General features: G+C 33.1%; 2 protein-coding genes across 3 annotated transcripts in view; one reads left to right on the top strand and one right to left on the bottom strand.

Annotated features, from left to right (window-relative positions):
* Positions 1 to 2,020, top strand: part of LOC143224997 (MAM and LDL-receptor class A domain-containing protein 1-like) — a 69,548-nt gene extending 67,528 nt beyond the window's left edge. The window contains exon 18 of one of the 2 annotated variants that reach the window (XM_076453615.1): positions 1,839 to 2,020. In XM_076453615.1, the coding sequence (XP_076309730.1) occupies positions 1,839 to 1,879 (41 nt within the window). In that variant the 3' untranslated portion in view covers positions 1,880 to 2,020. The remainder of the gene's footprint in view (positions 1 to 1,838) is intronic. The other variant, XM_076453606.1, reaches the window with a different exon arrangement.
* Positions 2,021 to 5,334: 3,314 nt separating this feature from the next.
* The window catches only part of nero (deoxyhypusine hydroxylase nero), a 29,092-nt gene continuing 21,255 nt past the window's right edge, over positions 5,335 to 13,171 (bottom strand). The window contains exons 3-4 of the mRNA XM_076453627.1: positions 9,502 to 9,748; positions 5,335 to 5,764 (exon numbers count right to left, since the gene is read on the bottom strand). Of these exons, the coding sequence (XP_076309742.1) occupies positions 5,403 to 5,764; positions 9,502 to 9,748 (609 nt within the window). The 3' untranslated portion in view covers positions 5,335 to 5,402. The remainder of the gene's footprint in view (positions 5,765 to 9,501; positions 9,749 to 13,171) is intronic.

Consider the following 13,171-nt stretch of genomic DNA (forward strand, 5'->3'; position numbering starts at 1 on the left):
AATCATGCGTTCGCTCAGAATGTTTAATATTTTGCAGAAATTGATTCAAAACTACAAAATGCATTTCTAGTTAGCTGTTTTCATTTCAAGGTTTTTTATTATCAGCAGCATACACACAGCCATAGTATCATTACTGAACCGGGACGGGAGAAAGGTAGAAAAAAATCTTTCTTACCTTCCACACACACACACACACACACACACGTAATTGACAGTTATCGACTGGTCAAAAGTCTACAGAAAATAAACATCAAAATCAAAATGATCATCAATAGAACGGTTAACACTGTCTAGAATTATTCTTCTGTAAGGAAGAAGTGATGAAATATCAGAAGCGACAGGGCCTCTATTAAAACAAAACAAACTTGATTGCCTTCCTTGTAATCCCTTTAGTACAAAATTTTAGAAACTATAAATGTTATCCCTAACATGCTACAGCGAGAATCATTTGATCTCACGAAATTTGCAAAACAAATTTCAAACGCCACTGAAACACTGACCGCTTGTGGTAATGAATTCGACAATGCTTAAGAGACTGAAGTTTCTCTTGAATTAAAATGGGATATTAGCTGCAAATTCGAAGAAAAGAAAGTCTAAAAATTTTAAAGGCAATTTGATGATATAAGCAAGGCGCAGACTAACAATGTTGAACAAAATATCGAAAGTAGTTTTATTCTTATTTGAACATTGTAACGTAGCAGTACGCAAACCGGTCCCATGGATTTGTATGTTATTGTACAAAGATTTGGAATTCTATAACCAGATTCTGGTATCTGTAACAGATGATTTTTCTTTTTTCCTCCAAAGCAGAAGAGTTCCAAAAAGCATACAGTGGTGACATATTGCCATTATTCCTATATCAAATGCTAAATATCTGAGCATCTCCAAGGAATAACATTTAAAAACTCAGTTTAATCAATTTCATTAATATAAATCACAAACAGCAGAGGACTCAGCATAGAGCTCTGTAACTGTGATCTAGTCATATCTAACATTTATTATTATTTTCTGATTTTTACTTCTCTGCCTATTTTCTATCCAATTTAATAACATTGCCCCAACACCTACAAATTTAGTTTTTGTAAAAGTATTTTGTGAGGTACCTTATCAAATGCTTTCTGAAAATCAAGGTGAACTAAATCTACAGTATTTACTTCATAAACTCTTGCAATAACATCCTCAAATAATTTTCGAATATTTATTAAACAAGGCCTTTCCTTGGTGAAACCATGCTGGCTCTTTGCCACGATATGAAAAGGCTTTAAATGGTTCTTCAATACAGCTTTATCACTCTCCCCAAAACTTTCCCAGCTACTTGTAATTGCCTGGACAATGTTTACTGCCTCCTTTAAATATTGGACTAACAGTAACAAACTTCCAATTTTCTAATAGTCTTCCACTACTCAATCACGTATAAAAATAATTAGTGATTTACAAATAAAATTTTTAAATTCTTTTAAAACGATAAAAGTTGTGTGATCCAGAGGATTTATCAATTTTTAAGTTTCCCAAGTTTTCTATTACAATTTCAGGACTTCAAATGATATCTTTTTCATCAACATTTTCCCCATTCAATAAGTACTGTAGTTGAGACATAATATTTGTATCTTCATACATAAAAATTGAAGAATTTATATAGGCCTACCTTGAATCGAGGTGTGTCATTGTGCCTCTGCTGTCTAAAACATTTGTGGTAGTCCTCAATCAAATGTTTCTAGAAACGTGTTGACAAACATTTTGATGTGCAACAAAAACAGTACACATGAAATAAAATTTTAATAAAAGTAAAATTTCTTAAACTAATTGTCTATGCACTAATTATTTTTTTCATTTTCTAGCACGGCCAGCTAGGGCAGCACTTACAGAAATTGAAGTCTAATAAGAAGGTGCAGTAGAAAAGAAAGGAGAAAAAAGCATCTTTTTTTATCCAGTCTATTTTTATCATGTAATAGCTTCCACCAGAGGAGTTGCTAATGATCTTAAATAAAACTTATAAATAATAATAATTATTAGTTGTAATTATGAGTAACAGGTAAAACACAAAGTATCTGTGATCACACTGTCTTACATTCTCTTTTTTCGGTATCATTTGGCTCTTCTCGCTCCTCTCAGTTTGTTGTTATAACGTTATAGCTGTGCCAATGGCATAAATATGAAAAACAGAATTATCATTTAAAAATACCTTTATATATATATATATATATATACACACACACACACACACACACACACACATTCATTTGGAGCCAAGAAAAACAACAGAAATTAATCTGTAAAACCTCCTGTAGCAGTTTTGGTGATTTAACAGAAAACCATTTCTGATCCAGTTAGCCTGAATGGAATCTTTATCATAAATTTTCTTAAACATTTGGGACGAGCATGGCCAGGTAGTTAAGACACTCAACTTGTAATCTGTGGGTTCGAATCCCCGTCACATCAAGCATGCTTACCCTTTCAGCTATGGGGGCATTATAATGTGACAGTCAATCCCACTATTCATTGATATAAGAATTAGCAGTGGGCTTTCCTCTAGTCTTACAGTGCTAAATTATGGATGACTAGTGCAAGTAGCTTTCATGTAGCTTTTTGCAAATTTCAAAACAAACAAACCTTAAACATTCACAATATTAATTAGAGTTATCATCACTGGTGTACCTGTACATAGCTTTCTTTAAAATTGAAACTGATGAAATAAGTAGAATCCAAAAAAAGTTTATTGTTCTAAGAGGTATGTTTCATATATATATTTTCCTTGCACAAGTGTCTACAGTCCCTTATAATTCAAAATCATTTTTCCCTGGCCAATATCCAATTACTGAACATATAAATTACATAAAAAATTATTTGTTAGACTGATTCTTTGCTAATATTATCAAATAATCCAGTATCTATATTGTTCAGTTAAAATTTATGGACAAAACAAGAACTGAATATGCAAAAGAAAAAAAACAAGAAGAAATCATCAGTATCCATTTTATCAGGAGGAGGAACATCAGAAGTGAATTCTATTGTCTAAAATTAGTTCTACTGACATCATTTTTGATTAGTTAAGTACCCTGGCAACTCATGTGAAAATTGTAAGGAACAAAGTAATTGTAATACTTTATTACTTTTGTTTTGGAAATGATTCAATACAACTTCAAACAGTTTTACTCGTGAAACGTTTAAAATCAAAATATTTTTAGAATTGCAAGTTTATATTTATCACTCTCACACAAACACAGTTAAGCTACTACATCATGTTGGGGTGTTGAAAATCTATAACAGATAACTTAAAGTTATTTCTTTGACATGTATGTCATTTAATACTCGCATTAAACTTTTTAATAGTTTTTACCAATGCTACTGATGGCATAGTTTGTGTTAGTTGGTGCTAGACACAATCTTTGCAATGTATTATAATAGCTAATAGTGCAGGAGATTGAATTTATGTAAAATTAGTTTTGGTATGAAATATCTCATTAACATGACTATAACATTCTTCATTACTTCACACAAAATATCAGATGCCATAAATAAGTTACAAACTCTTTTCAGAGAGAAAGAAATCAACAAACTATTCACATGAGAAAGTTAGCACCTCAGTTGTTTTTTTAACATCAAATTCCATACCCAGCTCTGCCCTTGGTGAAAGTCTACAAGTAAAAGTAAGCTCTCAGTGCATACCAGGTTTCCTTTTTTAAACTCTTGTAATGCATTTTAAACTTCTTATCTGAAAGATTTTGTAGGTTAAAGAGACTGCAATCCTCCATCTTTTTCTCTTGAAAACACACACATTTTCTAAAAAAGGAGCAAAATCTCTGAGGATTTTCAGTAGGTGATCATTTTCCAATAAAACTGTTGTAAGATGAGGTAAGTAGATTTGAAGTAAAGAGGTGCAGCAGTTGAGTGGAGAAACTTGACAGAAATGGCACAGCAGTTGCATCACTTCTTTTTGAAAGAGACCATTTCATAACACAGATGTGGCCAAGATTTCTACAGTCTCAATTTTGCATATTTAATACATTAAATTTAATAATAATCTTGAACTTTGCTTCTATGGAACACTACATTCTACCTCACGAAATTATGAATATCCAAAAAATAATTTAATTATGAAATACTTCTCTAATTCAACCTCAAACATTTATTTAAACCCTAATATAAACTAGAAGGTAAATTACGTGAATCACAAATGAGTGGAAAACTTAACAGCAGAAGTATCTATATCTTAGTTATCTACACTGTAGCTGGATATTTTATTATTGTATACCTTGGTTATTAGAGGAAACAAGCAAAAATAATGGAACTTTTACTAACATTTTTTTACTTTTAGGACTGTGTTGTGAGTTTTGTTCAAACACAACTACTAACAATAGCTACTGCAATAACAATACAGAGTTTATTCAATACAGTATTTTTAATCTTTCAACATAATAAAAAGTGTAATATGAATTTGGTTTGCCTTTGGACTACTAAATTAACATGTCAATTCGGTCTGGATTGCTCAATTACTTTACTAAGAGATCTGTTTACAAACACATAGAAAGTCTACCTTAATATTGGATAGTTATTGCACTGGTATGGTTTAAAATGTACAGCTCAAATGTGAAGAGTATCTGTACCCTAACTTTTATACTCAGCTCTGCCTTGCCTTGCTCACCATAACTAGATAAAACTGTTTGTTTAGTACTGGAAAATTAATACATTTTTATGTTTAAAGAACAAAAAAATATTGTCAATAATGATGTAATACATGACTATTACAAAAGTTTTAAATAATGCATAACATCTCAAACTAAATTTAACAGATTACAGTACTTCTGTGTAGCAAAAGCTATTCTTTTCAAAAATTACTTACATTTTTTTAAAACAATTTAATAATAAATCTTTCCTAATTTATCACGAACTCAAAAAAAAAATTAAATCTAGAAGAACAAATTCAAATTATGAAATTAGTCCTCATCTTGTTATGATGCTAAACTAGAAAGCAACAAATATTCAACAAAAAGGTGTTATACATTTCTTTACAATGTTTATATAAAAAGAAAAAAAAGGGGGAGGGTGTGTGTGTTCTATCAAAATTAAATCAACACAAGTGAAGAGCTCACACTATTATATATGGATTTAATAAATTATTCTTAATTTCTACAATAGTTTTACTCTATGGTTAATTTTTCTTCAATTTTACATATTTACATAACCTTTATCAGTTTTTTGTGGTTGAAGAAATGTAAATATTAAAATATGATGGACTTCCAAAAGGTTGTGTTCTAATTGCAGTTAAACATTAGTTTCTTTCAAATGTACAATTATATTATTAAAAACAAGTCAACGACAAAGTAAGGTAAACAGTCAGTATTTACTAAGTTCAACCTTTATTTCTGGAATATACATCAATCCTTTGAGTATCCATAGGCATTCTATACATTGTGTACTTCATGTATACTTCTTACTTCTTGATTTTCCACATTATCTGCTTTTACTTTTACTAGATAATCAGCATACTGAAATTCTTCACTACTCTCATAATTACACATGTCTAGTGCTACTTCACAGCTCTCATAAACCACACGTTTTTCATCGTTTAAGAATTTTTCTAGAATGCCCCTGCAATCTTCATGTGCGATAGACCCAAGAGCTTCGGCACATTCATGTCTCACCATCTCATTCTCTTTTAAGTCACTAAGGGAGTCAGTTAATTGTTTAACACAGGCATTACTTTGAATTTGACCCAACACGTATGCTATTTCATGACGAAATAATGCACTGCCACATTTCAAACCTAGAAATCACACAGATATGTTTGTATTAATATGCATGTTGAAATTTACAATAAAAATGAATGACTAGAGATTTTGAGAGTTAGGTTATTGGAAGAGAAGGACTGATGAAGAATCTAAGCAGACTATATAAAATTAAGCTTAATGAGAACAAAAGATGCTGAGTGAATATTAATCACATATATAGCTCAGTCTGTTATTACTACACTGAAATTAAAATATAAATATGAACTGTCTATAAAAAATGTGAAAGAGTGCTTAACATTTTTGGATTAGCAATATCAAAATTAAATTAACAGACTTAATAGTAACCTTTTCTGTCAATCATTAAAAATATAGTTTCTTTTCATAATGATGTAGTACAGAATTATTATGAAAGCTGCACATAATGTAGGTGATAGTTAGAAGAGGGATCACAATTCAAAGGGTGAACTGCAATATGATATACCAGAATCTCTGGTGACATATGATCAACATGGCCCAACTATGTCTCCTGTATAAATTGTTATGCAATAACCCTACATGATAATTGTTCAGCCAGTAAATTACAGAGTTCAAGTGTCTTATTAATTTAGCTCAAGTTATTATTTTGAATTAAGTTGGAAAAAATACTGAGATTAAGTTATCAGTAATAAAAAGTACATTATATATAAAATATGTAATCACAGATGAAAATTTACTTTATAAGGTACTAGATAACTTTCTAATAATCTTTGTGAATTATTTACCTGTATTTTTTCTAGAATTTGATTTTGTGGTATGAAATGAAACAAAAACAACTTATTTATAAAAGCTTATTTAATGTTAATGTTTAATAATAAACAAGGAAAATAAACATTAACAAACTACCTATAATATTATATGCTAATCTAAGGTACCCTTTTAGATTAGTGCAAAAGGAGGTCAAAAGGCTTTTTTATTTCTTTTGAAAACGATTCTCTTGGAGGCACAGAGAGATCTATCTGCACTCCCATTGTAGTTGTGGAATGAAGTGCAGCAGCATATGTCCAAGATGAAGTGGCGGACAGCAATTTCTGAGCCTCAGGATAACTGATGTTATGAGTCCTTTTCAAACGCTGCACCTCTTTTTCCACCAACCATTTAGAGCAAGAACGAAAGTAGGAAAGGTGAAAACTATTGCAGTTGACACAATGTGGGTCTGTGTCACACTCATAGGCATCGTGGTCCTTGCCACCACAATGAGCACATGTCAGGGAACCACAACATGACATCTTTGAGTGGCCAAACCTCTGCCATTGGAAACATTGGAGAGGATTTAGAATGTATGGCCATACCCTGCAATTTAGATAACCTGCCTTGATGGCAGTAGGTGCACGTGGTGATGTAAATGTCAAAACGAGGATATCTGTCGGCAGTGTAACTCCATCTTTGTGAGTAGAGATGCGCCTCACTGCAGAAACTCCTTGAGTGGAGAGACCAGTGAGAATCTCTGACTCAGGGACGTTCTTCAAATGCCTCTCAACAATAACTCCTTGTGATAAATTCAAGGTAGCATGAGGGGTAACATCCCCAATTGCCCTTGAATTCAAGAGGAGTTCACTGTGTTGGGATGTGGATGTTTCAACGAATGTCTCCAGATTGAAGCTTCTTTACTGACTTTGGAGAGCGAGCAAGACCCTCTAGTACCTTCTGAATAAAAAAGGGGGACACTTGCCCTACAGGTTTTTCTGAAAGAGAATGTAATATAAGAAAATGAGGTACGTGTGTTACAGATGTTGAAGATTGCTGCTCAGAGTCTTCAAGACGTGGTTGTTTACCTATTGACAGTTTTTATTTAAATTTTTTGTAGGAGGATCCATAGGAAAAAAGGAAAATTTCGGTACCCACTGTCCCCACCCACCATGGAGCAACACGAGGGGATGTACTACAATGTCATGCAAGGACATTGCAGCAACACCAGGGTTTCGTGAGCACTATACCCAAACACCAGCATCAGACACAATGTCCACAATACCCATTGAGAACTTCCAACACTGGTACTTGGACCAGCCGACTAACCCAAGGGGGGCCACCCAAAGGCCGCCTGTCTACAGGAATTCAAGGCCAAAGTGGTGTGTTAGGATCCTCTCCTCCCCTTCACGGGTCACCATGCACAGCAAACACGTGGGTGGATGTTTAGATCCCAGAGGAGGTACTGAAAGAACCTTCCCTGGGAGGTCCCCTCACCACGTACAGGAATCCACACCGAGGGGAAATCAGTTGATGAATCCAACATAGAATAGTAAGAAAGATCATGTACTGATGAATGATATCAAAAAATGAAAAAGTTAGAATAGGAAACACTATTGAAGGCCTTGTGTGTCATATAACAATGAAAAGCATGTAATAGACTGGATAAGACTGGGAATAAAGGTGGGAAATGGATGAAAGTGAAATCAGCAAGAAGGAAGAACATCCCTCATGAACCACCAAAGTTTAAAGTAGGAAATATTGATCAGAATAAAGCAGAACATATGTGGAATGGAAGAAAAGTATATAAATTGTCGATAACAAATATTTCAGACCGATGATATCCACAGACTGAAAGGAGTAGGAACAGATTTGAAGAGATAAGCAAAACATGGAACAAGACAGAGGATATAAAAAGCACTGACAAAAAATACTGACAAGACAATCCAGAAGAACCACATGACTAAAAGGCCTACAAACCTGGAAAAAACACAAAAGGTACCTGTCGGTCCACTTCTGGTAGAGGGCATCCACTGCCAATCTACTGATAAGCATAATGATGATAAGCTCATGAAAGATGAGGTATGCTAACACACCAGGCCTCAACCGAAAAATGAAATGCTCAGCATAAAATCTGATATCAGGGAAAGGAAGGAAAATAAGGTGTTTGAAAGAAGGGTGTCATGTAACAAGAAAGAAAGAGTATCATATGAAATTGGTGAAAATGGAACACACCAGAGAAAGTATACCCAAAACGACAGGCTTAGACCTAGTAGATTCTGCAGGAGAGGCATTAGAAGGTGTGACATAGTTAAGAGGAAGAAAAAGGGCTGTTAAATTTATCTTTATCGTGAACAAGTTCAAACAGTACAGAAGAAACTTAAAGATTTTTGGGAAGAAAAAAAGACAACTCCTACTACAATCAATCTCCTGATAAATGGTAGTTGAAATATCCTCAATTGAGACTATCAGACCTGAAACATGTGTAATGGCAAGAACATCAGAAGTTGTAAAATAAAAACGTTAAATTTATTTTAAACTGTAAAGAAGTCAAAAATGGGAAAAAAATCAATGGACAAATTCAAGTTCCTGTGGCAAACTACTACAGAAAACTGACTGCAGAAAAAAAATAATTAAATAAACATGTGAAAAGGGCACTGTTAAAAAACACATGCATTTGAACAATGCCAAACTATGTAGTTGTAGTTTCATCAAATCAAATATAAGGAGATATGTTAAGAAGGGTGTTGTGTACTTCTATTGGTGAATGATGACTAACATGTGAGATGCAGTTAAACCATGTCAATCATGGGGTACATGGGAGTTCAAAGTTTTGGCATGCAAAAAATATTTTGCACATAGAGAGCAGCACTAAGTGAGAATAGTTCAAAGCGAAAATAGTAAACAGCTAACTACAAAATCAATACAATTATTACAACAAAAGATTAACTGCTTAAAAAACAAATAACTGAATCTTTCCTTTTAAAATAAATTCATGAATCACAAAAATTAATGCCAATCCTAGTCACAAACTAAACCAACCTATTACCTTCTGCTAAAGCCAGTACTGCTTCTTTACTTCCAACATTTCTTAGAGAAAACATAGCTTTGTACCGTTCAAAGAGAGGTAATGATTCATCAAGGAGTTTTCTGTGCAACAATTTCACATTTTCTGTCACATCTGGGGGTGCTGGATCAACTGAATGATATACACTGCATGCATTTTGTCCTTCCTTATAAGCTGAATCCAAAAGCCACTGAATTCTCTTTACAGCCAACTGACATGTTTCTGCAACCTGGATAATTTAATATGACATAAATATATATAGACTACATAGTTTTGGAATTAAAGCAGTGTCTTAGTTAATAATATATTTATTACATAATTATTTTCTTCATAAAAGACTATTTATTAATTTGACAAAACATTTCCTGCACACAAGATACGACAGACGAGGTTTACAGTCTACAAGTACAAATGTAACATCAGGAATTAGTATTTGATTATGTGAACACTCATCAGTTACTATCAGAAAACACTTTATATGTAATACTGTTACCCTGTAAGCAAAATGTTTCAGTTACTAAACAGTTGATAAAATTCTAGATATCAGTATTTCTCAGTTTCTCAAATGGGGGTCTGCAAATCATGTCCAAAACCTTATAAAATCTATTTTAAAAATGATTTATAGAATGCAAATAAAATTGGACTTACATAACTTAAAACAACTCTTCCTTTAAACATAATTTTCCAAAAAAGAAAAAAAAGAAGTACTTCAATAGCTCTGGAGGTCCACAAAAATATTGTAAATGAAAATGGGTCTTTGGATTATTAAGGTTTGAGAACCACTATGCTAAGTAATTTCTTGACCAAGATTAGGCCAACATGAATGGTCTGGAAGTTACCAGAGTTTCTTTATGCTTTAAGGTACAAATGATATGCAACAAATTTGCAAAGTTCAGTTTGACTGTTCTGTAAAAATAGATAACAAAATTCAAGATATTTCCTAATAAAGGAATGATGCCATCAATGATTATAAAAACTGCAAGATGTATAGTTTCTCAATGACCAAGATAAGTTGAATTGACCCCACTGCTCTGGATAAAAGAGCTTGAGTGTGAAGCCCTGCTTAGTTGTGGGAAGGAGCAAAAAGCCAGTCATCTTTATAATGGTGAGTATGAAAATAACAGAACAAGGATCTAGTGATAGATATATGGTGCACATGAAAGGCCAAATGGTAGAGTAAGAAACTAAAAACCTGTCCCTCATACAAAAAACAAAGATAATGGTGTAAAGATTCAGCAATCAGAATATGAAGATATTTATCAGGGACATCAAACTTTTGCATCCATAAACAAGGCGTAAAGTGCCACCAAAGGGAGAAAAATAACTTCATGGTAAACCAAGGAGACTGGAGAAAATGACTGAGACAGGAAAGGTTGATGACAGAGTACCAAAACAAATGGACAGTTGGTGACACCAACAAATGGAAATAAAATCCATCAAGAGAGGAGTCAACACACCATGACCTCTTTGTCCAGAAGATCCTAGATGGCTTGTGCTCAATCACTGGATGTATGACAGTTCTTAGAAAAAGAAGAATGACTGGTATGATATACAATGGAGGAGGGAATGACCTGCTGACTGGTGGCAAAGGTCTTCTATTGAGACATGAAGAGTCTGAACCAAGCCCCCAAAGGACCATATTCCACAGGGCAGTCACTTATGCCATTTTCAGCAATCCACATGAGCAAAAGATGCCTCCTGATAAAAGCAAAATCTTCCTTGTGTTCTGAAAGAACAGTGAGCAGATGTAAAAGGTCTAAAAGCCCAAATGGGAGATGCATGAAGTGTCTGGTAGAAGACTGTGAAAGGCAAGAGGCCAGTGGAGAAATAAAAGAGTGGAAATGGACTACATCTACCTAAAATTCCACAAAATCTGTAATACTTCCAAAAATCAACTACCTGGTGAAAGAATATCCTACAAAATAAAGCAAAGCATCTTTCTCTGAAAGATCCTACCAAAAAACCAACCAACAGACCAAGGAGAGAGCAGAGGCTGATAACCTTATCATAGGAGAAGTCAAGACCTTAGTGTGCAGAGTAAGAGCTCTATGACAGGTCTTAGACAACAGCTGCAAAGAAGATAAAATATATAAAACTCTTATAAGGAACAATCAAATTATGGAAAACTGAGTTAGTTTAAGATGAATAGTGTCATCAGGCCTATAACTTTAAATAGGAAGAAGAGGATCCAACCTTTAAGAATGTAAATATAGGTCCTCCAAACAATGGAATGTTAATGCATACTAATCAGATAAATGGGAAGGTGAAGGCACAACAACATTCTCTTTCATTGTTTCTTAATTTAAATTTTATTTTCCTCAGTTTAGCACTAATTAGTATTTAATCTGTATTTCCTTTCATTTTTCTCACCTGACACAAACATAAATGTAAAATATGATTAAGCAATAGAAATTTATTTTGACCTTTCAGCAACAAAATGAAAAAGAGATGAAAAGGAAAAACTTGTTAACAATAGAAAAATTGAGGACAGTACTAATCAAAGCTTTACTGAAATGGCCACTTCCAATGAAAGTACAATGCTTGCTGGATTAACCAACAGAACATTTCAAACCACATATTTCAACATTATAGTTGACTCACATTGCAATGTGTTTTTCTGTTACCACACACAAGTATATTGGAAGATAACTGTTAGTTCAAAACATTAGATAAGGCATCTGGCCACTTTCAAGTAAATATGGACAATGTAAGTGGATCTAAGACTTCTTTCAGCATTTAATCCTATTTACTTTGGTGATATTTTTATATTCTTTTCTATGTATGTACTGCATTAAAGTCAAAATTCAATTAAACCACTTTACTATAAATACAAAAATATGAAATTAATTTGACATTGTACATTATTATTTAAATATTTGTTTCTCAAGTTTGAACTACTTTGTTTCAAAGGAAACCTTTGAAAAAAACCCATTAAAACTACATATTTTGTGTCACATAATTCATGTCTTTTGAAAACACCTGGACTTTAGCAGGGTTTCTCTCTGAAGAACGCAAGCTGGTATATAGCAGCATTTTTACACTGCAAGTACATATAGCTTACCTAATTCTCACATCAGATCTGAGTCTGCAACTGAATTGTCTGGAGAAAAAGTTATAAATTTCATAACCTTTAACAGGTGCCATGCTCACCTCAAGTACTTCACCTTGTGATTTAAAAGCAATAGCTACTTACTTGATTCAAGTGTATTTAGATGTTAGAAAGAGTTCAATGGTTAATTTGAAATTGATATGCAATTTTAATGGATGTAACTGCCATTAGTAATGTCTCCTTGTTCTAGTAAAGCACTCATGGTGGTTTGTTACATAAATATTATAGTTAGGCTGTTAAGCCAAATTTAGGTTTCACTTTTATACCTTAATCATGCATTATGTTTGTTTTGAAAATCATAATTGAACAGTTCAATGATTTTCTTATAAATTTTGAAAGATTATAAACAAGATGGCTTGTGTAAATTCCATTTGTTTTGGCAACATATCTCTGCCCGAGAGTGTACCAAAATAACTTCATAAAGCCCCATAAGTGATAATAGATGAAGAATTTGAAAAGAGAATTATTATTAAACTGAAAGAGAATGTTTGACTACATGTCAGTATGCATTTGAAAACCTTAAAATAATACATGAATAAAGAA

Source organism: Tachypleus tridentatus, chromosome 1, assembly GCF_004210375.1.
Source record: "Tachypleus tridentatus isolate NWPU-2018 chromosome 1, ASM421037v1, whole genome shotgun sequence".
NCBI classification, from domain to species: domain Eukaryota; kingdom Metazoa; phylum Arthropoda; class Merostomata; order Xiphosura; family Limulidae; genus Tachypleus; species Tachypleus tridentatus.